The sequence below is a fragment of the Ailuropoda melanoleuca genome, chromosome 5 (assembly GCF_002007445.2).
Source record: "Ailuropoda melanoleuca isolate Jingjing chromosome 5, ASM200744v2, whole genome shotgun sequence".
NCBI classification, from domain to species: Eukaryota; Metazoa; Chordata; class Mammalia; order Carnivora; family Ursidae; genus Ailuropoda; species Ailuropoda melanoleuca.
In genome coordinates, this window is record NC_048222.1 from 6392027 (window position 1) to 6416653 (window position 24627).

The 24627-nt window shown below is 37.3% G+C and overlaps 1 protein-coding gene across 4 annotated transcripts in view; it reads right to left on the minus strand.

The window, feature by feature from the left end:
• CDKAL1 (CDK5 regulatory subunit associated protein 1 like 1) overlaps window positions 1-24627 on the minus strand; it is a 623544-nt gene that overhangs the window by 231409 nt on the left and 367508 nt on the right. For all 4 annotated transcript variants that reach the window (XM_034660262.1, XM_034660260.1, XM_034660263.1 and 1 more), the window contains one exon: window positions 6591-6757. In XM_034660262.1, the coding sequence (XP_034516153.1) occupies window positions 6591-6757 (167 nt within the window). The remainder of the gene's footprint in view (window positions 1-6590; window positions 6758-24627) is intronic.

Sequence of the window (24627 nt, forward strand, 5' to 3'; positions counted from 1 at the left end):
CTACAAGTGTACTGTGGGGAGGAGCCTGCAATCACGCTTCAACGGAGGAGCATTTTAATTTCACCTTTCATCACAAGTAGTCAAGTCATTTGGCAAACAGAGCTGGGGCCTCCCCTCTCCTTCCAGAAGGGCTGCTCCCAGCACTCAGCGTCAGGCTCCCAGGAAAGTCTGATAAGCTTTTTATTATGAATACCAAGTCTTTTAGTATTGGATGCAGGCTTCCCTCCCCTCGATTTGCAGATAGGCACAAACTCTGGCTTCCAGTTTTAGAGGTGTCAGGGACCTCTTGAAATTCACAAATGCCAGGTTCACGATGCAGTGCCGAGGATTATAATCGGTCAGAAAACGGGTGCCAACAGTCAGATCAAATCATGCACTGACGTCCCAAAGCTAAATATGGATGGCAGAAACAGAAGATTTCTCCTCTCCGCTTCCTTGCTTAAAATAAATCTAGCATGGCCTTCCCTTTATCAGAAGGGGGAAATATTTTGTAAACAACAGCACAAAGTCTACTTGCATATTTTTCTGTTATTCTGAAAAGTATAAGCAATAAGGAAAAATAATTTTAAGGGGCCCCATGTGAATTACTGACTTCAGTGTGGAAATTCTGAATTGCTTTGACACAACAGTAGAGCAAGAACTGAATTTACTTTGAAACTGAGAGGCAGTTTTTAGGAGTCTGCCAAGCCAGACGTATTATTAACGCTCATCAATTACACCATGTGGCATAGTTATTGTCTTTTACCAGATAAATTAATTTTGATAAATATTCAATTAGGTTAGGATATAAGCTCATTTAAGTGGAAGTAAACATACAAAAACCAAGGGTAGCGGGAAACTGTTAGTCATTACAAGATTTCTCAACCAAAAACAGATGCAACATTTTAAATATCACTATTTATGATCAATCTTACATAATATAACATAAATATATTAAATGTAAATCTTTTAAAAAACTATACATCTTAACTGAAGCTAAATAAAATGTATTATAATATCAATGTGAATAGTATTTTTAGTGATATTTTAGAGTAATATAAATTGAAAAGTAAGTAATTTGATTTGCTTATAACTTTGACTATAGTTAAGTACTTAATAACAAGAATCTGTGCTCCAGATTAATCAACTTGCCCTCTCTGGACCAGGCTGTAAGTGATGTACTAAAATTCGGATACAATTTTAAGAGATACAGGAATCTTAAGGGAGATAACATTTTAAATTATTCATAACACAGGGAGAACCAGAAGGGCTTAGATAAATAAAATCCATAGATACTTCCTATATCCCTTACCAGTCAACAGCTTTAGTATCTTTTCCTTACCAGCCAACCCATAAAATGAAAAACAAGGCAAATTGCCTGTTTTAATTTCTCCTTCTTGACCATCCTCTGCTGACTGCTCTGATGGGAGATTGTAAAAAAAAAAAAAAAAAAACAAGACAAAACAAAACATAAAACAGTGAAAGCTAAGGAGGAGAGGGAAGAAGAAGAAAGAAGCTAAGAGCCTAGATCATCTATAAGTAATCACACCGTGAGCTCACTTGCTACAGGTAGTTCTAAGGATACTATCTAGCATCATGGTATTTTAGGGGGGAAATAAGTAAAACACATCCCTTAGATGGATCTTCCTTCCCCATCTTGTACCTCCTCACAGAAGTGGGACTCCTAAGTGAGAAAGACACGTGCCAACCATCCACAAAGTCTTCCACAACCAGATGCTCGGCACAGATAGGAAGATACTTCAACGTGTACATGAGACGTGCAGTCAAGGAACAGCAAACTTCGGAGCGAGCACATGATTCCGTACACGCTCCCTCAGCATGTCAACACAGGCACTGAAACTAAAGGCGTGCCCAAGATTGCCTCTCCCTAAAGACGGTAACAGCTCGGTTGGGTTTGCATGTAAATGAGTGATCACAGAGCCCGATGACAAGCGCCCGCAGAAGTCTGCTGGACAGTCTGACAGAGCAGGGAGGGAGTCCTGGGAGCATCAGAGAATGTTCTGTGGAGACTCAATGCAGTAGAAAGCGCTGTAGAACCAGACGAGATAAGGAACCAGTCCGGCTGCTAACTAGTTATGTAATTTGACCAATAATTACAGCATTCTAAGAGGTAGCTTCTAAATCAATAAAATGAGGAGAATAATATCTCTATAGGTAGTTTATTTTAAGAAGGAAAAGAGAGAATGTGTGGAAAGCAATCAGCGTGGCTTCTTGAAAATAATGAGCAGTCGATAAACGGTACTGATGCTCTTCTTACGCAGTCCTGAGAAAGATATCAGTGATATCCAGCGTCTGAGGACTGGGAGCCCCTATGTCACTGCCATTGGCCTCAAGATGCCTTGTGGGGTTCATGGGTATCATATTGTCTGAATTAGTACCTTAGCTGCAGGCTACCTACAACGAGGAGGGCAACAGTAAGCAATGTGGTTCAAGAGTGGTCAAGTTCACAAGCCCCACCACCTTCTGTAAGGTCAGAGTCCATTCGAGAGGAATATGCCAAAGTTATTAGCTTAGTATTATCAACAGAAGAGCAAAAACAGCGAAAATCTCTCTTATCTGCCATGATAGGGGCCATGTGTTAGTTAACACACATAGTAGCAAATGCCAGTATGTCTGATCCACTCATTATTACCAACGGCCACTGTGTGGTAAGAACAGAAAGAGAAAACGTTAAAGTAGAAACTTCAGGCGTATGAAAAACCCACACTATACAGGAGGCATCGCAGGGGATTAGGGGGCGAGAACACAGGGATGCACTGGAAGAAGGCATCTTAAGGCCGCTTTATGCCAAGCTAAGCGTCTTCTTCCTGTGGGTAATGGACAGGTGCTGAGGTCTTCAAGATGAACGAAGATAGGTTTCCATCCATTGCTTTATCTATTGTTTCGACCTCATGTCCATATTTAATAAGTAAGGTTATACTTACGTTTCTGCAATTCTAGGATGCTTTTCCAAAATACGTATACAGAAGTATGAATGCTTGCGATATCTCTTTGTCAGCTATCTCGTCATTTAAAATGAATCTCAAGTTAATTTTTTAAGGCAGCAGTATGTTAAAATTCGGGTTTGTAGATGTTCCAAACAACACTTGATTATTTGCCTGCTTGTTAAGGATTAAGAATTCCCCCTCCCTCTCTTTTTATTCACCACACATTTATTTAATATCTACTACATAAAATGCCACACGTAATGCTAGACTTTTAAGTAGGCTCCGTGCCCAACATGGGGCTTGAACTCATGACCCCGAGATCAAGAGTCATATGCTCCACTGACTGAGCCAGGCAGGAGCCCCTAGACTCGTGATAAAACCTTAAAAGTGCATCCTATGTTAACTATAATATGCATCTTCTGTTCCTATGGAGATTTAATAAAAAGTAATATCAACAGATCTATTTTTCCACATTATACTTTTAAATAATGACAGAACCTTTGATATTTTCCTTTAAATGATTTTCCCTTTGTGGAGCACCTGGGTAGCTCAACTGGTGAAGCATCTGACTCTTGACTTCAGCTTAGGTCATGATCTTGGGGTTGTGAATTGAGTCCCGCCATGCTGGGCATGGAGCCTGCTTAAGATTCTCTCTCTCCCTCTGTGCCCCCCACCACTCTCTCACTCACAAAAAAAAAAAAAAAAAAAAAATTCCCCTTTAAGCTGTTCGATTCAATACATACATACATATGCAAGCAAGCACGCTGGTAAAAGGGTTTTAAGAAAGGCTGCAAGAGTCAGATGAACATGAAGTAAACAGAACAAGGAAAAGAAAGGGAAGGAAAAGAGCCCAGTGAAGTGCTCTCTAATTAAAGTCTGAAGCATGGAGCGTCTTCCAGAAACCTAAGGAGGCATGGTCCTACCAATACAATTCTCAAGGAACCCTCACTGTGAGGGTATTAAAGCATCAGAGTAGTTATTTCAAGAGTGGGTTCCTTCTATCCCCACAGTTTAAAAGACATCACCATCTGTCATTCACTGGTGTTATTTTTGTTTTGTTTTGATTTTTTTTCTCCTGTTTCCTTTTTTTTCTTATTGGTGAACTCTCTCCAGCACTCTCTAGATAAGTCAGGTAATTTCAGTAGAGTGCCCTAGGCTTAGCGAGAGGAAAATGGGGAAGCACAATGTATTGGTGAGCACGGGCCGAGGTTCAGCAGGGTTGGGCTCCCTTTCCTGATATTCTGTTTCTTATGGGGGAGCCAGGGGAGCCTCTGCAGCTCAGTTCCCTTTCCTGTAACACAATGAATGACGTGTTTGGGGAACATGGACTTGCTCAAAGGAGAACGAGAAGAACGGCCAAGGTGAAGGTGTGAAGGTCTTGTCCAAGTGCCAAAGGAAGGTTTTCCAAGCTCTTACTTTCAGATGGCATGGGTCTTTTCCTCTTGCATAACTTGGCTTGTTGGTCTCATCTGGTCTCTTTTCCTTTGGGTTGCTTTCTTCCTTGGTGTGGTACGATGACTCCCAGTGTATCAAGGGCAGAGGAGTAAGTGGCTTTCTTTGGGACAAACTCTCATCCTTGAAGTTCATTTACTTTGTCATCTTCTGCAGCCTCTTCTGACCAGAATGTTAGACTTGAAAGTTCGAGGCTATAGAGCGGGCTCTATAATTTACTTTTTGAAGACGGCTCTTCTTTATCCGTTCTTGATTCACTTGTTTGCTGAACCTCCACTGGGTAGGGTACATCCAGAGATGAAAATGTTGAGGTCCCTGCCTTGTAAAGATGACGATGGAGGAGGCAAGGCCAGCATTACAGGTATCTGACAGCGAGAGTCTTAAAAGGGTAACGTCATGACAATCAGAACTTGTTATCACTCCAACCACAATCTATGAACTAAACATCTGGTGTTTTTCCAAGTAAAGTGTAAAGCTATGCTTAGCAACTTCTGTTGATTTTCAGAAGCTCTCCTGGAGCGTGCGTTTGGAGGTCAACAACTCCAGAACCTCTTTAGATACTGAGCAGCGGGATTTGCTATAAATGCAGCATTCGTTTCTGTAACCTTGCAATTAATTGAAGTGCTGAATTTATTCCAAGAGGTACTTTATTCAGTCATCTCAGAGCCTATGCATGATTCCCCCCTTATGTTTACTCCTTACTTGAACTTCGCTGATTCTGGTAGTATGGTTCCCTGGGCTCCTCGATGAGATTTTTTTCAAATCACACATCTAGCATATCGCCTGGTGGATGCCTCACATTTACTTCAAATGCAGCAGGAATTACCATGTTTGATTTTTGCAGAGAAGTCACTTGCTTTTTTCAAGTGTTGGGTCAAAGGGTTACCTATAAATTGACACACCTGCAACTTATTTTTCAATAGCAAATCTTAACTGTCTCCCACTGTCCAAAGTACTAAAGTTAACCTGTCAATCATATACCTTTACTAAAGAGATCTGGCTAGGGAATATGTGAATAACAAAATGGAAACTGCTGAAATTCTTCACTGTATATTTACAATTAACAATCAGATTGCTACCAAACCTGATTTCAGAATTTCTAAAACACGTTGCTAATATCAGGGAGGCTTTTCAGCACAACTTCAGCAAGTATAGCCCTCAAATCGAATCAACAGAAACAAATTTTGCAACTGTTGACTCTTCACTGGGATTTGTGCATTAAATTTGAGCAGCTATGCTTGCTTTTAGATTTTGGAATTTTTTTCCTGCACAAAGTAACTGTAAAGAATACAACTGATTATAAAAAACATAGTGACTTGTTTCTATACTTTGCATTAATTTTCTAACAGCAGTTATTAGATTTCTTATCCATAACTATGGGTCCACTGTAATTATTTTATTCCTGAAAGAGCAGTCATGAGTCCTGGCATGTGCTTTTTCATTGAAATGGTGGCTCGTCCATCCACATTCCTTGCTCGTATTTACTGAGCATTTGTCATCAGACACCAGGTAACTTGCTCACATGCCCATGTTTCTAGTTTCACGGGAAGCTCCTTGAGGGCACACACCTGACCTGGGGAAGGGATACAAATGAGACCAGGCATCTCCCACTGCCACAACCCCTTCGTGTTCACAGTGACCACAAGAGAATCAAGGAAAAGAGTACCAAACTCTGTCTCTCTCGGATTCCACTTCATCCCTAACTATCTCCAGACAAAGGGAGGGGACTAAAAACATCCTCAGACTCACAGCCCAGTATCTTACTGACAGGGCTAACAGCAGTTCGGATAACGTGCTCACGACCTGGTTGCAAAATGAATGCGATGTCTTACCATGCCTGAACTAGGCCAGACCAGGGTACTGAATGGAGGAACCGAGGCACATTTATGCAATGGGAGTCTGAGGGGCTGCACAGAAGAAACAAAGAACTGTGATAAGATGGCAAGAGCTGGAAAATCCAAGCAATGTTAATTAATGGAGAGCAAGAGAAAACAAGATGTGCAGACTGACAAAGAGGATTTGAAATTCTCCACTCAGTCATATGCGACCACAATAAATGAATAAATAAATAAATAAATAAATAAATAAATAAATAAAAAAAATAATGTGCAAGAGGTTGTCAGTGTAACCCATGTGATGATGTGGAGGCTGCCACACTGTCTGGACTGGTTCGTGTCTGTGTCAGCAGGGAAATGGGGTGCTTTTCCTTACCTCCAGATGCTCTGAAATATAGGGTGGATTGGTCATGCCAAGCCTCAGCATTGCTCCCTCAGGAATCACTTCAACCAGCTTCCACAGCAGTGCGGGGAGACTGGTGCCAATGTCTCTGCCGTAAGCCCCTGTGTCTTCACTGGTCAACCATATCTCACAAACACCCTCTGTGAATCAAAGGAGATAATTAACAAATCTGTTGCAGAGCTGTTTCCTTCATCATACAGCTGCTCACTCCCTTTAAGGCAGTATTACTCCACACCATTATGCAGGCAGTCTGGGTATTCAACTGCAGAGAAAAAGCAGCTTATCCCATGGTGGCACTGGGTTATTAAGTTCATTTTATGAACACCAGAGAGTTACAACAATGCTGTAAATTATCGGTGCGCCCTATGGAGTGATTAACATTCACAGCCAATCAGTTCAACCGTGCTTCCTCCAAAGCACTTTGATCAGGACTGAAGTGACAATCCCATCACAATGAATACCTATTTTATTGAGCACCATAAGCCTTGGAACTGAAACAGTCACTGCACAGAAGAGGTACTATCAGGAGTTAACTCACTAATCAGTCTGTCACCAACCCAAAGAAAAATGTCAAGTGTAGTTAAGGTTTAACTCAGAAGTTATTAATTATGAGGTACCCATTTCTCCTGCAGTAACTATTCTAATTTGTTTTCTTTATTCAATTAAGAATAGAGTGCTCTGGATTGCTGCGTTCAGAAGAGTCGGTTGCTGTATAAACTAAGTATTTGTATCCAAGAACCTGTTTACTGACAGCTTGCATCCTATTTTCCATCAATCAGACTTTACGAGAATGTACGTATGTTTTGTTGTTACTGTTATCATAAAGAAGCCTGACTTCAAATATTATGGCCTGCAATAACACCCTTCCAAAAATCAAAAAGAAATGCATCTGGATAACCTCGTATTATTTAAAATGAATAAGACAGAGTTAGCAAGAGCCACCCAGGTTTTCAGAACCTTTCTGAAAGCGTATTCGATTAAAGGATTAGCCTATTTTAAAAGGCCAAATGATTCACACAAAGCTAAGACCAACAATCAAATAGCCCTGTGAAATTTGTTCATGCTAAAGTGATTTGTTGCTTCAGGAGAACCTCAGCACACATACCAGGCCCACAAAGACGACAGCCTGACCCAAAAGTATACATTTCTAGAAAGAGTCTTCAAATTATAATTTTAAATTGTCTTTAGTTGATGGAAGAGAAGAATTTTAAACATACATTTAAATATTCCTAGCCAAGAGAGACAACAAATAAAACACATGGCTTTTGTGTGAATGTGAACTTAAAAAACTTACAGAAAAGAGAAGCGAAAAGTAAAGATCTTTACTATTTTTAATGCATTCCACAGAGGTGGAAAAATGTACATGAAACTGAGATCTCCAATAACTATTCTTTCCTCTAGAATAAGAGATCTATTTACTTTACCAAAAACCAGCCAAACCACATAACAACGTGTTTCACTTTTCCCTACTGGTCTATCTTTCTGAGACATGCACATCCTCACACACACCCATACAACACAGAAAATACAAGGATAGAAATAAAATTTTAGTTTCCTGAAAATTAAAGAATCAATAACTTAGCATAAAGAGCTGGAGGTATCAAAAGAAACCAGCCCTAATTAAAAAGCTGAAGATGTTTTCAGTATCTGCAAATCGGTAGTGCTTTGAATACATGGGTTTTCTTTATTTCAATTAAATATGTAGTTCCAGAAATCAATAAACATTTGCTTAGTTTTAATCATTTAATAAAAAGTTTTCTCTTCAAAAGAAATAGTCTGCCATGTTCATAGGTCATCTTTCTAGTCTGACAGTTTTATAAGTATTCTCTGCACATGGAGTAAATATTTTTCTATTTTAAAAAGAAGGGTTACAATCAGTGGTATCATCTTTATTTTAATATTACATATATCATCAGACAGTGGACTCCTACAACTTTTTTTTTTTTTTTGGTTTGTTTTTAATCTTATCACAAAATCCACTCCAGGAAAAGAGATGGCTAAGTAACAACATATACAGATTTTAAAACACTCTGAAAGAGGTTATAAAAACAGGACATTATCCATGATTTTCCAGTTACTGGCACTTGAGCAACACAATATGAATATTTTAAAATGAACAGAATAATTTTAATTTATAATTTTTCCATCCAAATGGTTCCATGTTATGCCTTATGTAGAGAGAGCGAGTTCCTGGAACAGTGCCTTGCTGTTGCTAGATGAATACAGAAGGGGGAAAAATCACGATGAATAGGAATGGAAATAACATCCATGCAGAAAACAGCAGCCAGCTCTTAAAGCTGCATAGGTGGGGACCAAGAGCCCCCCAGTGGGCTGAAACTTCAAATTAAATCACATAAAGAGGAAGCAGCTGTAAGACTAAATCAGCAACAACAGGAATAATGGTCTTGATGTCTCCAAGATCAAGGCTGCTAAAATGCTCTACATAATAGCAACCTGGGCTAAAACACAATGAAATGAGAGCACACGTGCAAAATGTGAAATCCCAGGACTTTCGGAGAATTAGGCCTTGCCAATTCCATCCCAAAATGTGTCCAAGATGATTTTGCTCTTAATCGACATGAGAAAGTCAGATTTTGCAAGGTTCTATCTCAAGAATTCCGATGAGTTCTGATCCTGCAAATCGTTAGGATCTAGAAAGTCATTTCATACTAACGGTGAAGCTAAAGGCAGAATCCCTGTCCTGACATCCTTTTCTCTAGGAAGTCTTGTGATTACTCACTGTACAAGCAGTTCCTGTCAGGTCAGCTTGCATATGAATTCACCAGGGAAAGTGAAGGCTGCAGTCTGTGATCACTAATGGAGACTGGGACACATGCATGCTTCTATCTGCACACTTAATTGGCTATACTTATGGACAGAAGGGCTTGCCTAAACAGCTTCATTCCTTAAGGACTTCAGTTATGAGCTATATTACTTTGCACATTCATTTCTTTATTGGTCTATCAAACATTTATTAAGCCCTTACCTACTATGTGCCCTGCATCAATCCCCGCTCATGACAGATATGGATTCATCATTAAGCTTCTGTGAGCTAACACTGGCTATTATCCAGGAACTGGCAAGGGGACATTAACAGACACCCTGGGAACTTCACATCCATCCCTATCAGTGGTGGTGGAGGTGGAGGGGGTGGGGACTGGAGAACACAGCCTCGGAAACCAGAATGAGAGGCGCGCTGGGCTGGCTCAGAGTGAGGATGATGTCAGCCACAATAAGATAGGCCCAGTCTGCTCTCCAACGTGGACTTTGATGAATACGTGTCAGAAAAAAAAACACACGAAAATAAAAAAAGAGACGCAAGCAGGAAGAACTGAGATAAGAGGAGTGAATGCCCAGTAAAAACTCCCAGGCCTGTAAAAATAAATATGTGCAAAAAAAGAAAGTGGGAGGTGGAAAAGTGGGAGACAGAAATTAGCTTTTTATAAGCATCCGAGAAGAGATTTTACTTTTTCCTAAAACAGTTCATCCATCTGATTTTTGTTTGTTTTCCTGAAATTGTTCATTCTGCCTCTTCTAATGAACATAAGTTTCATCAGATCATCTACCATCCTTTTGTTGTTGTTAATTCTGGTGAAAAGACAAGCGAATACTAGGAAGAAATGAAATGCATCGTACCAGGGAAAATCCTCTAAAAAGTTCAGTTATTAGAATCCATTATCATTTTACCCAAGTAATTACGGATCAGCCTATAGTTGAAACACACGGTATTTTTCCCGAATGGAGAGCAGCCTTCACAGCTGGATTCTGATCTCTGCTCCACTGTAATTTGAGATGACAGAGGACAGAAAAAGGAGAAGACATAAAAGGTTAACAAAGAAAGAAAGATGATATCCTCAATAAAAGAGTCTCCCAAGAAAGAAAATCTGTTTTGGAAAATCAAACTTTGCTAAAACTCAATTTCAGAAGTTTAGGACTCACCGTAACTTGTCCTATGTAGGGGCTTCACCGTCATACATGAAAATATGGGCAAAGACTGATTTCACCTAATCAGAGAACTGATTTTTTCCTCCAGTGGCTCTTGCTTTATCGTTTGGAAAATTTCTAACATATTAAGGTGATTCATTTATTCCACTGGGAGTAGAGTCTCTAAAAGTACGGATTACAAAAACAGGAAAACTGTAAACAGTGATTAATGGGATTGAAAGTTAAAGAGCACCAGAGAGCCAGACAATCTTTATCCATGACACCGAATTAAAAAAGAAAAAGTCACCTCAAAATCTGCTAAGTCTTTCTTCCTCAGAACATGGTAGCTCTCCCCTTCTCCTGTCTTGTTCCCTCCATTCCTGCCCTTGCCCTTCCCTTCCTTCTCTTTCTCCACCATCCCATTCCAGCGCTCAATCTCCATCTTCCTCAAAGGCCAATAAGGAATATGAATTAAACATACATCATGTTGTATTTATTTAATATGCATTCAATTCTCTGCTCTTAATTCCTGATGCTCTCTTTTAAGGGTGAGAAGGGCACATTAATTAGATTTTTATGTTTTTTTTCCTTAAAAAAAAACCCTAGAAAATTCATAAATAACTACGACTCTCTGATTAAGCATTTGAAGGGTCATGGAAATTTCTTCAATGGTGATGTTCTGAAGTAATAATATATGTAGGCAGTCTGCCACGTAATTAATCTACTCACTTAATAGTGAATTAGACAATATAACTTCTTTGGTTCCTTCTAATCCTATTTTTGGATGCTCAAGAATTTTATAAAAAACTCTTTTCAATTAAAAAAAAACCTGAAATGACAGTATTATTAAAGATAGCATCGAAACAGGACCAACCATGGCTATCCTGGATAGAACAATGACATACCACCGATAAAGACAAATATTAATTACCTAATTCTTCAACTATGTCGTTTATACTACTTTTGCAAACTAACAAAAGTTATCAGATGCACAAAGGTGTTTTTTGCTAACTTTTTATTTTGAACAATGCTACATTTACAGGAAAGTTTCAACAGCAGTACACCTAATACCCACACCTCCTTCACTCAGACTCTGGAACCAAATTTTGCCACATTTGTGAGCGTGAGCTCTCTCTCTCTCTCCATATGGACGAACACACATGGTTGGTTTGTTTTTTCCCTGAGAATTAGTTGCAGACATCGTGGCACTTTAAATCTAAATATGTCAGCATGTACCTTCTAAGACCAAGAACATTCTCTCTCATAAGCACAAGTGTGTCGCATGGTCTCTTAAGTTCTACATAAGATTAGTCGTCTTGCTTAAAGTTCCCCATTATCCTATAGTGACAGCTGGGCAGCACAGCAAATGAATACAAACTATTTTTTTTACTTAAAAGTAAGATTTTCCACTTATAGGTAAGTTCAGAGACAATTAAACTTTAAAATTATCTTTTTTATTGCTTTAGAAGCAAGAGTTAACAGAGTATTTGCAGAGCATCCCGAACTCTGTGATTACAGTGTTCCACAGAAAAGAAGTTGTTGACATAAATTGATCATGTTGTCGCTAAACAAAAGCAACCTGTTTAATTTATTTCTTTCAAAAGGTCATAATCAGAGAGAATACTGTTTATTTTCATACTTCTACAAGAATCTGGAAATAATGGAAAGCTAAAAACAAACTAAACGCCACAAAAGGATGACACACTTTCTGAAAACAAGGCATCTGACTCCCCAGGCTCCAAAAATCGGCAATAAACCTCAATGAGGCAGATTAAGTTTATCCTCTTAATCCCACAGTGTGTTTTATGCCATATATGGGCTTTTCCAATACCCCTAGAGTGGATACAGACAGCAGTGTCTATGAATGGGCCCTTTGGTATTTTAGCAGGATAGGCGGGGAGATGGTATATTGTCTTTAAAAATATCACAACAGCCTCAACTCCCAGAAGTCCAAACATTACAGATACAAAAGGAAGTAGGAAGAGGGAAAAAAGAACAAGATACCTACAACACAGCATCTTGTGCTCAGAAAAATATTAGTATCAGGTGACTGTGGGGATGGATAAAAATTCCTCTAGATTCCAAGACTAAGTTAGAGTTAGAGAACAGTTTCAAGCATAAAGGAAACGAAAGAAGCAAAGCATTTTGTATTATTTAGGCCAATCAACCCAGTTACAGAATGAAGGACAAATAGAACTTAAGTTTTAAAAGGACAGAGTATCTTTATCACTGATGTTTTATGGTCCTAAAGGTCTTTCTCAACAGTGAACTCCAACAAATCTATAGTCAAATAGGACCAGAAATTCTGTAGTTACCATTAGGGAATTTCGACTTTGAATATAAAACAAATGAATAATTTCAAGTGTTTAAACAGCAGATATAGTTTTCTACTTTCTATCACACTTTTATATTCAGTTTGAAGGTGCATCAGGTGGACAGTTTAGGTGTTCTAATACGAATAAAACAACATCTATTCACTCATGCATCACTCATTCTTCATCTACCAACTATCTGTTGAGTACTAGAATGCGCCAGACACTGTCCTAGATCTTAAATGAAATTTATTCACGTGAGAGACACAATAAACTAAAAGATGAATAATATGCTGTCCAGAATAAGAAAGTGCTATAAAATGTTTAAAAGCGGGATAAAGAATGAGTGATAAAGTGGCTGGGTCAGGACGTTGTTATTTTTGACAAGTAGGTGAGGAAGACTCAGGATGATATGAACCCTGAATGAACCAAGGCGGTAAGTGCACCATATGCATTTAGCTGAAGGAAGAGCACTTGCAGCAGAGGGAATGTAAGATCCAGCATCAGCATGTTTATAGTTCCCAAGCAACCACAATGAGGTCAGTGTGGTTGGGGTGAAGTGGTGGAAGAGAGGAATTTGTGGTGAAAGAGAATTATAAGATGGGAGCCAGTGGTGACATAAGTGGTTGCAAGAGGTTCAAGCTCACCAAGCAGAGCTAAGGGAACAAGAATTACATGTTGATAACCTATTCACTGTCACAGGCAATGAATATGCAACATGTATATTATACTTGCTAGTGAAAGCTCTCAATAACTCCGTGTTTTAAGATATTTTCGTGTTTAAGCTCATGAATATTCGGTGCCATTTCAGAATTCTCAAATCACTATATTTGGTATATAAGAAGAAACAGGAAAAGGAGTAACAGATAATGTCAATGTCCAGTCTGCTTAAAAGAAATTACTTTCTTTCGCTCTTTTTTTTTGGAAGGAGAATTTATTATAATTGACCAAAATGCCTGAAATCAGACTCACAAAATTAAAAAGAAACAAGTAAAAGGAATCTAAGACCAGTGACACATTTATGGCATTTAGTTGGTAGCACCTGGGGGAAAGGAGGGAAAGGAGGTGGTGTCGGTCTTTTATCTATTCTGTTTCTTTTCCCTTCAACAGAGCCTAAGGATTACTAAGGAGCCCCCAGCTTCTCATTCCACATCATTTAAGGTGACATCCAACAAACCAACATTTGCCACAAACCCAGACAGTCTTCAGAGTTAGAACACTGCTACAATCTCAGAAGGAAGGACAAATAAGAACAAGTAAAATAAAATCCTTTCTTATGAGTCAGGAAAAGGAAAGGAAAAATTCGTTTTTCCTTCATTAGAGAAAAAATAGGCTCACCCTCAAGAATCTACTATCCCCACACCAAGTAACTATAGTGATAAATAGCATAATTCAGATCAGTTTGGCTCTTTTCAACGACTATACTTTGGCAAGTGACCAAAAAGTGGGTTAAAATATTCCTGTAAACGTTTAAGTGTGCCCTTTCCAGGTCTGATGTCATTGAAATGTGAAGATATATTTTTTTTCTGGTGAATAAAAAGTAAAAGAAAAGGGGGGTTGGGTGGTAAGCAATGTCCCTACATGATGAAAGAGTAAGGTATAACTCTAAGACACGAACATATTTAAAAGTTTGGAAGTTCTACGGAGAAGCAGGTAGCTGTGCCTTAAGGAAAAAAGAATAATCAGAATAGAAAGGTCTGATACATACCCCACATATCAAAGATTTAATGATCAGCTACCTCGTCAATTTAAAATTTCTAAAATGGAAGCATTACAAATACTTGCAGGTGGTATTAATAAAAGGTGATTTTACCATCTATTACAGTAAAATAACATACATACCAATAACCAAATCTGTAACTTGACCAGGCTATGCTAATCAAAATTATATCTACCAATGGGTGTTTCAGTGGAAGAATGTATAATATCCCATATAAATTGTGGACTCTGGTCACACTGATGACAACACAAAATTTTAATTAAAAGGAAATACAGTGAGGACTTCCATTTCTATACACGAAGGATTAACTGTTAGAGGAATTGCCTCAATGCTATAAACAACCAGAAATTTTGACAACATGTATGAAATAACAATCATCAGTCAAGAAATAACAGGCAGTGCAGGACTGTGAATTTTGAAAAAAGCAGACAAGGTGAGTCCTATGATTACCCATCTTACTTCCTAAAGGCATTTTCTAGGCCACAGTGCAGAAAAGGGGAAAGCAAACAGAGCCCAATGATCTTGCTGAGTTGAGAAGTAAGAGACTGAAACTCAGAAAGCTACAGTACACAGAGTTAAATATTATAGAGGAAAGAGTTGTGCAGAGATGGAGCTCTGAAGATCAGCAGAGGACTCCCCTCAGTTTTTGGCTGAGTACTATCTGGACATGCATGAGAGGAAACTAAATCCCAAGGCCAGGGAAAGAATCATAGCAAAGCAGTGGGCCACACAAGTCTTAGAAGTCATGCAGGACCAAGAATGATTTGTGTTCCTAGAAGCTGACGGAAAGATCTTAGAATACATGACTGACTGGATAGAGTCCTTAGAAGGCTACTTTACCTTTTTTTTTTTTTTTTAATTTTTTTTATTTTAATGTTTTTTTATTATATTTATGTTAGTCACCATACAGTACATCCCTGGTTTCTGATGTAAAGTTCGATAATTCATTAGTTGCGTATAACGCCCAGTGCACCATGCAATACGTGCCCTCCTTACTACCCATCACCAGTCTATCCCATTCCCCCACCTCCCCCCCCCGAAGCCCTCAGTTTGTTTCTCAGAGTCCATAGTCTCTCATGCTTCATTCCCCCTTCTGATTACCCCCCCTTTCTGGTTGAGAAAAATTTGTGTTAAACTAGAACCTGCTCTGGACCTATACTAAAAGACCTTAAAAGAAAGCCTCAAAAGATCAAAGTAATTTCAAATACCTTAACTCTATGAAAGAACAAAGTCCAAAACTCCTTAAAGGAAAACAAAATCCAATGTTTAACAACATGAAATTTAAAATGTCTAGCATCCAAACAAAAATTATCAGGCATGCAGACAGGAAAGAAAACACCGACTACATTTATAATCTGGAGAAATAACAATCAATACAGAGTGATAAGTTACAGAGATGATGAAATTAGCAGACAAGGGCACTAAAACACCTACTGTAAATGTGGTCCACGTGCTCAGAAAATGTGAACATGATAAGAAAAGAAATAGAAGATATTAGAAAAAGACCCTCTTGAAACTTCTAGAGATGAAATTGAAGACCTAGCGACATAAACTATCCAAAATGAAGCAAGGAGAGAAAGAACAGAAAGTAAGAATGAACAGAGAACAATGACAAACCAAATAACACACACATAATTAGATTCCCTGAAAGGATGGCTGAATGATTTCCAAACTTGGTGCAAAGTATAAACCACAAATTCAAGAAACTCAATCAACCTCAGTAAAATAGACATATAGAGAAGCACACCAAAGTGCATTATAAACAAATTGCTTAAAAAAAAAAGAAAAAGAGTAATAAAGAGAAAATTTTAAAAGCTGTTGGGGGTGAAGGAGATAAGGAAGACACTGCACAAAGACAGGACACAGGACAGAACATAGGACAGAAAACTTCTTGTCAGCCACTGTGCAAACAAGAATGCAATGGAGAGACATCCTCAAACTCTGAAAAATTACCCAAGGATTTTGTATTCAATGAAAATACAACAAAAAATCAGCTATTAATATGAAGGCAAAATAAAGACTGCAGACAGAGCTGATGGAATTCATTACCAGCAGACCACTATTCTAAAGAGTAAGAAAAAAAGATCTTTAAGCAGAAAAGAAATGATTCCATATGGAAAGAAAAGCATCAGAAAATACACAAAGAAAAGACCAGTACAAGAAATTTGTAAATTTGGGGGTACATATAAAAGCTATTTTTCTCATTTTTTATCAGTTCACAATATAATTGACTGTTTAAAGCAAAAGTAACACCAATATATTGTTGGGTCTATACACACAAAAAATGACAGTAACACAAAAAAGAGAAGGAAGGAGGAAACAGAAGTATACAATTATAAGGCTCTTATGCTATAATGAAAGAGTGTCATATTTTTACAAGTTGACTGTGATAAGTTAAATGTGTATATGTGAACCCTTGAGCAACTCACAATCAATCAATCAATCAATCAGAGGTATAGCTTACAAGGCATTAATGGAGATAAAAAGGAATCCTAATATGCAATCCAGAAGAAGACAGGAAAACAGAAAGAAGAAATGACGGGAATTATAATGAACTATTGATGGAATCACGGAAAGATATACACAGGAGGCTTCAATGTTATCTTTAATTATTTCTTAAAAAGTCTGAATTGAATATGATAAAATGTTAAAATTTGATACAGCTAGTAATTTTTTAAACTGTGTTAGCTTCTAACTGTGTTAGTTTTATATATTTTAGAAATGTTTTATAATTTAAAATGTGAACAAGTAATAATCCCTGTGATTAAATAAATATTAGTAAAATCCATCTTTTTTTTTCTGTTTCATAAAATACATGAAAGAAGCTAAATCAATGAATGAAGTCAGTGTGTTTTAAGTGGTTCTATAAGCATAATTAAGTGCAATGACCTTTATTAAATTCTGCTATGTGAGGCTAATCTAGATAGCTAATATTCTGTATTTAAAAATAGAATGTTAACTCTCCTCTAGCCTAAGGGGAAAATGTGAATGCCATTTAAAAATAACCACCCTCACAGGGGTAAAAATGATAATTTCTTATTTTTCCACTTTTCAAAGAAAGATAAAATACAGTTGTTTGGTGACACTGAGGAGAACAACAAATCAATACCCCAATGATCTCATCTTTTTCCTTGACCCAATTATTCCAATTCAGGGCTCGCCAATTTATATCCAGATATGATATAAGACTTTAACAATTCTATACTTGAGAGTGAATTAAAGTCACTTTTCTCTCTCTTCACGATCTATCAACTGGCCACTCACCATGATTCACAGAAAACAGATTCCATCAGATCTTTTTTGTTTCAGATACCATGCCTACCTAACATGATGCATATGAGGGTAATTAATCAATGTATTTGAATAACAAACACAAAGATAATTTTTAAAATCACAATTGTCTAGTTAGAAAATGCAAGACTTTATCCATTTCATTTATAAACAAAGACTATGAAGATCAGAAAGAGTAAGTGGACTTACCCAAAGTTATACAATAACCAGTAGCAGAGCAGGAATAAGAATTAATCTCTTAACTTCCAAGGAAGGAACTCGAACATAATACTTCTTATACCAATTCAGTGACTCAAAGACAACCTCTATACAACTTTGACTATAATTATTGCAACATGACAAGTACCAACTAAAATCTCAAAAGAAAGAAAGCTTTAGTAGCACTAGAAATAAGAAATGACTGAGGAAAACCAAAACAATGCATAAATAACATAATGAGACACATTAAGAGTATAGGCCTGCACTATCCAATATGATAGCCATCAGCCATATGGGGCTAAGGAGCACTTAAAATATAATTAGTCCAGGCTGACCTGTGCTGTAAGTGTACAAATGCTGAAGACTCAGTGTGAAAAAAGAATGTAAACATTAAGAATTTTTACACTGATTATAAGTTGAAATGATTACATATGCATACACTGGCTTAATTAAAATATCTTCTAAAATAAATTTGGCCTGTATTTTTTTACTTTTTTTTCTTTTTTTTAAGATTTTATCTATCTGACAGAGAGAGAGAGAGACAGCGAGAGAGGGAACACCATCAAGGGGAGTGGGAGAGGAAGAAGCAGGCTTCCTGCTAAGCAGGGAGCCCGACTCAAGGCTCAATCCCAGCACCCTGGGATCAGGACCCGAGCTGAAATGCTTTTAACGACTGAGCCACCCAGACATCCTGCTTCTGACTTTTCTTAACACAGCTACTAGAAAGTTTTAAATTATTTACGTGACTCACATTACATTTTGATTGAACAGCATGGTTATGTAGTTTAAAAACTGTCTACAATGAAGAACTAAAAGAATTAATATGAACTTTAACTTATTAATAAATTATACTTTCTCCTAAATAATCAAAAAAACTAAAAATTCTTCAATTCAATATCCTGATAGATATAGGATGTTATACCTTATATATTTTATACTTCATTCACTTATGCTTGTTTCTATCTACTTGATTGTGTCACTGTATTTTAAGAAAACTGCAAAATATTAGTTAATAAAAAATGACATTAAGAAACTCAATTCTACAACCACTTTGTGTTATCATGTTGAAGTTACCTTTGACTTGCACATTTTATATAGTTCACAATATTGAAAAAAATACCAAGATCATTAATCTATGTAAAACTATACTTAGGGGTGTCGGTTAAGTGTCCCACTCAGGTCTTGATCTCAGGGTCGTGAGTTCAAGCCCTGCACTGGGCTCCACACTGGGTGTGGTGCCTACTTCAAAAACAAACACACAAAAAACTATACTTAACAGTTCCTTGAATCCTTAATTCTCAGTACCAAAATATATACTCAATAACATAGTTTTTACTGCAAATAGCATTCCCAAACATGAGGTATTCAAAGATCTACAAATTGCCTCCAATTATAAACTATTATTTATCTTATAACTTTAAAATGAGAAAACAAACAGAGAAAAAGGGTAAGATATGTGACCTGTCTATTGTCACTCAGGACATGAGTTGAATAGAAAATTTTTTAGAAGCTCCCAATTTCCAAGTCTGATTTACACAATTACTCTCCTTTGAGAAAAAGGGAAATATCATCACCAAACCGTTCATACTAACTTAAGAAAACCTAACGTTTACAACCCCCCAGGAGCCCTCCATGAAACCGTTATAAGAAAACTCTCCACCTTTCCCCCCATCCCTGCAACCAACCTATTACTATAGTGTTGTCTAACTATGGAGAAATGATTTAAGAAGAAAACGGAGTACTTGCGGTAATTGCACTGGCCCAAACTCAGCCCATTACAGCAAAATTATTGTTATTTTTTATAAGTATATTGGTAAAGTTTTTTAAATGCTTTAATTTACCTCTACCAACTCTGACAATCTCTTCCAGGAAACACCATTTTGATACTTCAAACCTGAGTTCACTTAAATATTCTACAGAACCCTTGCGAAAAAAATTTTTTATTCTCAATCGGAAGTTCCCTCATTCTTTTGTGTTATCATGTGACTTCAGCTGGTGATGGATGAAGGTGAGGTCCCAGAGAGGCTCTCTTTCATTCATTGTTTATTTTAAAGATGTCCAACAGTATCCATGCAGAGAAAATTACTCAGTGAAGACAGCAGGAAGGGGGAGGAGGCAGAAGGAAAAATGGAGAGAAGTATCTCGTTCTAACATACTATATAATTTATTTCCAATTATGTTTATTGTATATTGTCTCTTCACCTCATCCCCAACTAGAATGAAAGCTACACTAAGACTGAGATTTTCATCTGTTTTGTTCACTGATGTGTCTCCTGCAACAACACAATGTCTGAGACGCTGCCAAATGGCCAATCTGGGACGATCTGAGCAGTAATATAAATACTGATAGTAATGGAATTTGAAGTACAGAATACAATAAATATCCATGAGTCCACACTTAATAAATAAAGGAAAAAGCATAGATTCTCCTGATAACATAATTCCAATTCCTAAATGTAAGAGGAAAGATAGAAAAATCACCATTTGGCAAACACCATGGTGATAATCGTTGGAGGAAAGAATCATCAATGCATGTTAAAGTTGGTGGGCAAGAGTTGACGAGAAACAAGGTAATTGCATAGTCTTGAAGTTTATCTCTGCAAGGTATTTACTGAGAAAAATAATGAACTTCATAGGGGAGAAACCAGGCAGACACCATCTTAACTGAGCGATAAAAATGAACCCCTCTGTAGTGAGACATCTCAACATCATGTACCAGGATGACCTGAAGAGTGCCCAACATCACTTCATTGGTATTCCTGCCAAAAACACATAATCTGAATTAATCACACAAAAGCATCACATAAAACCAAATTGAGAGAGGTTCTATAAAATAAATGGCCAGTACACACCCTTCAAAAATACCAATGTTATGAAAGACGAGGAAGGACAGGGTACTGCCCCATATGGGGGGATTAAGAGACTGGGGGTACATAATGACTACACATCAGATGGCCTCCTCAACTGGACGTGGATCAGAAAAATGAACTTAGTGGGACAATGGGTAACATTTGAATAGCGTCTGCAGATTACACGGCAGTAGTAGATCAATGTTAGTTTTCTGGTATTGATCACTGTGCTAGGGTCATGGAAGATAATTCATATCTGAGGAGGATGGATGAGGGTAAATGCTAACTCTCTGTACTATTTTTGCAACATTATTGTAAGGTTGAATGTATTTCAAAGTAGAAGTTAAAAAGGAAGAACACTGAGGCAAGGAAGTGGTTACCAGGACAAGAGCCTGTATATGAGAAGCCTTAGCAATGGCTAAGAATATTCTATACTCTTGAGGTATTAAACTTAAACGTAACAAAGATAAAATATACTGCACCTATATTTATTGTTATATATAACTATACACACACACACACACACACACACATATATACACTAATACAAAAAGAAACCATGGGATGAGGTACATTGGTGTAAAGGAATCAGCACAACATTTATATCTGAAATAGAATCAAATTGCTGGCAGGTTGTCAACAAGCTCTTCCAGGTTAGAGGGCAGGAAAGCAGGTCTGGGGTGCAGCTTGAAGACTCCAGCTTTGCATACCATACAGGACAGCTTAAACAGCTGGAGGAAAGACAGTGGGAAGAATGAGGGGGGAAAGTGTCTGGTCCCCTAACAAATATATTGCAATGTTGCCTTAGGAAACCATACTTCTCATAATAGTTATCACTTAGAGAAGACTAAAGTTGAAGAATATTCATTACAAATTACAAGGCTATTAAAAGTCATTAGCAATAAAAAAAAAAGATGTTACACAGTTAATCTAATAAAAAGCATGTATAAAAAGTGAATTAAATACAGGTTTTTTTTTTAATGAAATGACTTTATAATATGCCTTAAGTATCTATCCACATAGAGAATGAGAAAGGGAAGTTCATAAATGAAGATAATCTGCAGAAAATGATCGTGGATTCCCTCTCCGTCAACATATCCCTCATAGGAATTCCACAAATATTAATTGAACGAGATTCATTTGCCAAGCACCATGCCTAGAACACAAGGATGAGTAAGACACAGGTCTTGCATCCCAGAAGCACACTGTCTAGCGTTACATAGCAGCAGAGGCAACTTGTATTAAAAAAAAACAAACAAAAAAACAAGCTTTGAGTGGGTATCCACATCCAAAATTCTGCTCCCACCAAGAGATGAAATCCCCTCCAGGCCTGATTCCAGAAAGGGCCTAGGGATACCTGCTATGATGTGCCAAGTAGTTACAGTCATATCTTGCCCGTGCTGCTCTCCCATACAGAGACTCTCCCACCCCCAAAGCTATTTATTTATTTTACCCGAGTCATTTGAAATATTCTATTTTAAAACACACTTACTGATCCTTGGTCTTTTCAAGCTACTGTGATTAGTACCACAGTCCATATAATGCTCTGAACATTACTGGCATTCAATAAATAACAAACCGGCCTTACTATTAAAAACATAAATTAAAAATTGAACAATGAACCTAGATTGTAGAAATTGTTATTAACCACAGAATTGCTGTGACACTAAAAGCTATTTTACTATAAAAGGCCCTCAAATTATAAAATATGCAAATTACCTTTATGCAAGAAATGTACCAAATATTCTAAGACTCAGAGTGCTTAAAAATATTCACCCAACTGGGATGATTTCAGATTAAAGAAAATAAGGACTGTGTAATTATATACACTTACCTTGACAAATAGAAAGCAATCTGTGATTAGAACATAGCAATTAGTTACAAAATGCTTCACATGGATTTAATTACCCATCAGTCTACATGTAGCTTAATTACTTTTATCTCATTGCATCAGTAAAAGATTTCTGCCTGAGGCAACTGCCAGTCATATATTTATAAGGCTTCTAGACTTTACAGTGAATACATTATAACATTCAGGCAAATGTGCTAAAGTTACAGTTACAGAGGCATTCTTAATTTTGAGTCTCCAGTTTTAGTTCATAAATATCTCATCAGTTTCTTAGAGTCAACTATCATCAAGCGTTCCTTCACATTGACAGTGTCACCTTTTGGCTAAATAACATTGTTGACATAAACATCACCTCTGTTTATTCTAATCCTATAAGAGCCAGAAGGAAAGACCAAACAATTATCTTATTGCCCCAAGGCAAATGGTACTATATTCTCCTGGGTAAGGTAAACACTTAAATTCAGAAAGGAGGTGACCCTCTTTCAGGATAGATGAATAAAGTACTTTCATTCACGCTATTCTGCTGATTATAAGTTTGGAAAGATGGTGGCTTCAGGGGATGGATTTTTTTTTTTTTTTTTGTGATTCAGAAATGGAAAGCATGGTCTTCCACTTACATAGTTTTGAATTCAGCCAACGAAAGTTTGATTCCTAGCTCCTTTGACTCAGTGTCTTTGGGCAAGTTGACCTGAGGATACACAATAACCCTTTCACATAACTGTTAAATTCAGTAATAATTTAAATTCTGTAACACAAAAAATATCTAGTAGAGGGTCCGGCTCACAGCAAGTGTGTATATATATAATAAAAGTTAACACTGTTGGCTAGCTTCCCCCAAGAGGAGCTTGTGAAGGTTACAACAATTCATCAGAAGAAGGGGTCTCTTTGGAACTAAGTAGAAATACTCTCCCACCATTTTTAAGGGAACATTTTTAGTGCTGGTTGGGAAATTAGGTTCTCTAAGAAGTGAGAGTCCTCAAGACTGGAATTTGGAGGTAGGGGAATCCAGCCTCATCCTACCTAAAGCCACTGAAGAAAACTCCTGTGAAGGAGGAAGGAAGGAAGGAAGGAAGGAAGGAAGGAAGGAAGGAAGGAAGGAAGGAAGGAAGGAAAGAAAGAAGGAAAGAAGGGGAAAGAAAGAAAGAAAGAAAGAAAGAAAGAAAGAAAGAAAGAAAGAAAGAAAACAGAATTACATGATAGACCTTATCCCTTCCACAGAAGTTATTATCAAAAAATGGATCATAGACCTAAATGTAAAACACAAAACTATAAAACTCCTAGAAGGTAACATAAGAGAAAATTCAGGGACCTTCAGTTTGGTGATGACTTTTTAGATACACACCATACGCATAATCATGAAATTAAAAAAATGATAAGTTGGACTCCCTTAAAATTTAAAACTGCACCACGAAAGTCACTGTTAAGAAAATGAAGAAACAAGCCACAGACTGGGAGAGAATATTTGCAAAACATATATTTGATAAATGATTAGTATCCAAAATATGCAAAGAACTTTGAAACCCAACAATAAGAAAACAACCCAATTTAAAAATGGGCAACAGATCTGAACAGACATCTCACTATAGATGGTATATAGATGGCAAATAAGCATATGAAAAGACACTCGATGTCATATGTCATTAGGGAATTGCAAATTAAAACAACAATGAGAGACCCACTACACACATATTAGAATGACTAAAATCCAAAAAACTGACAATACCAGATGCTGACCAATGTGGAGCAACAGGAACTCTTATTCATAGCTGGTGGAAATACAACCACTTTGTAAGACAGGCAGTTTCTTACAAAACTAAACATTCTTATCATTTTATACCCATTAGAATGGCTATTATATAAAAAAAAA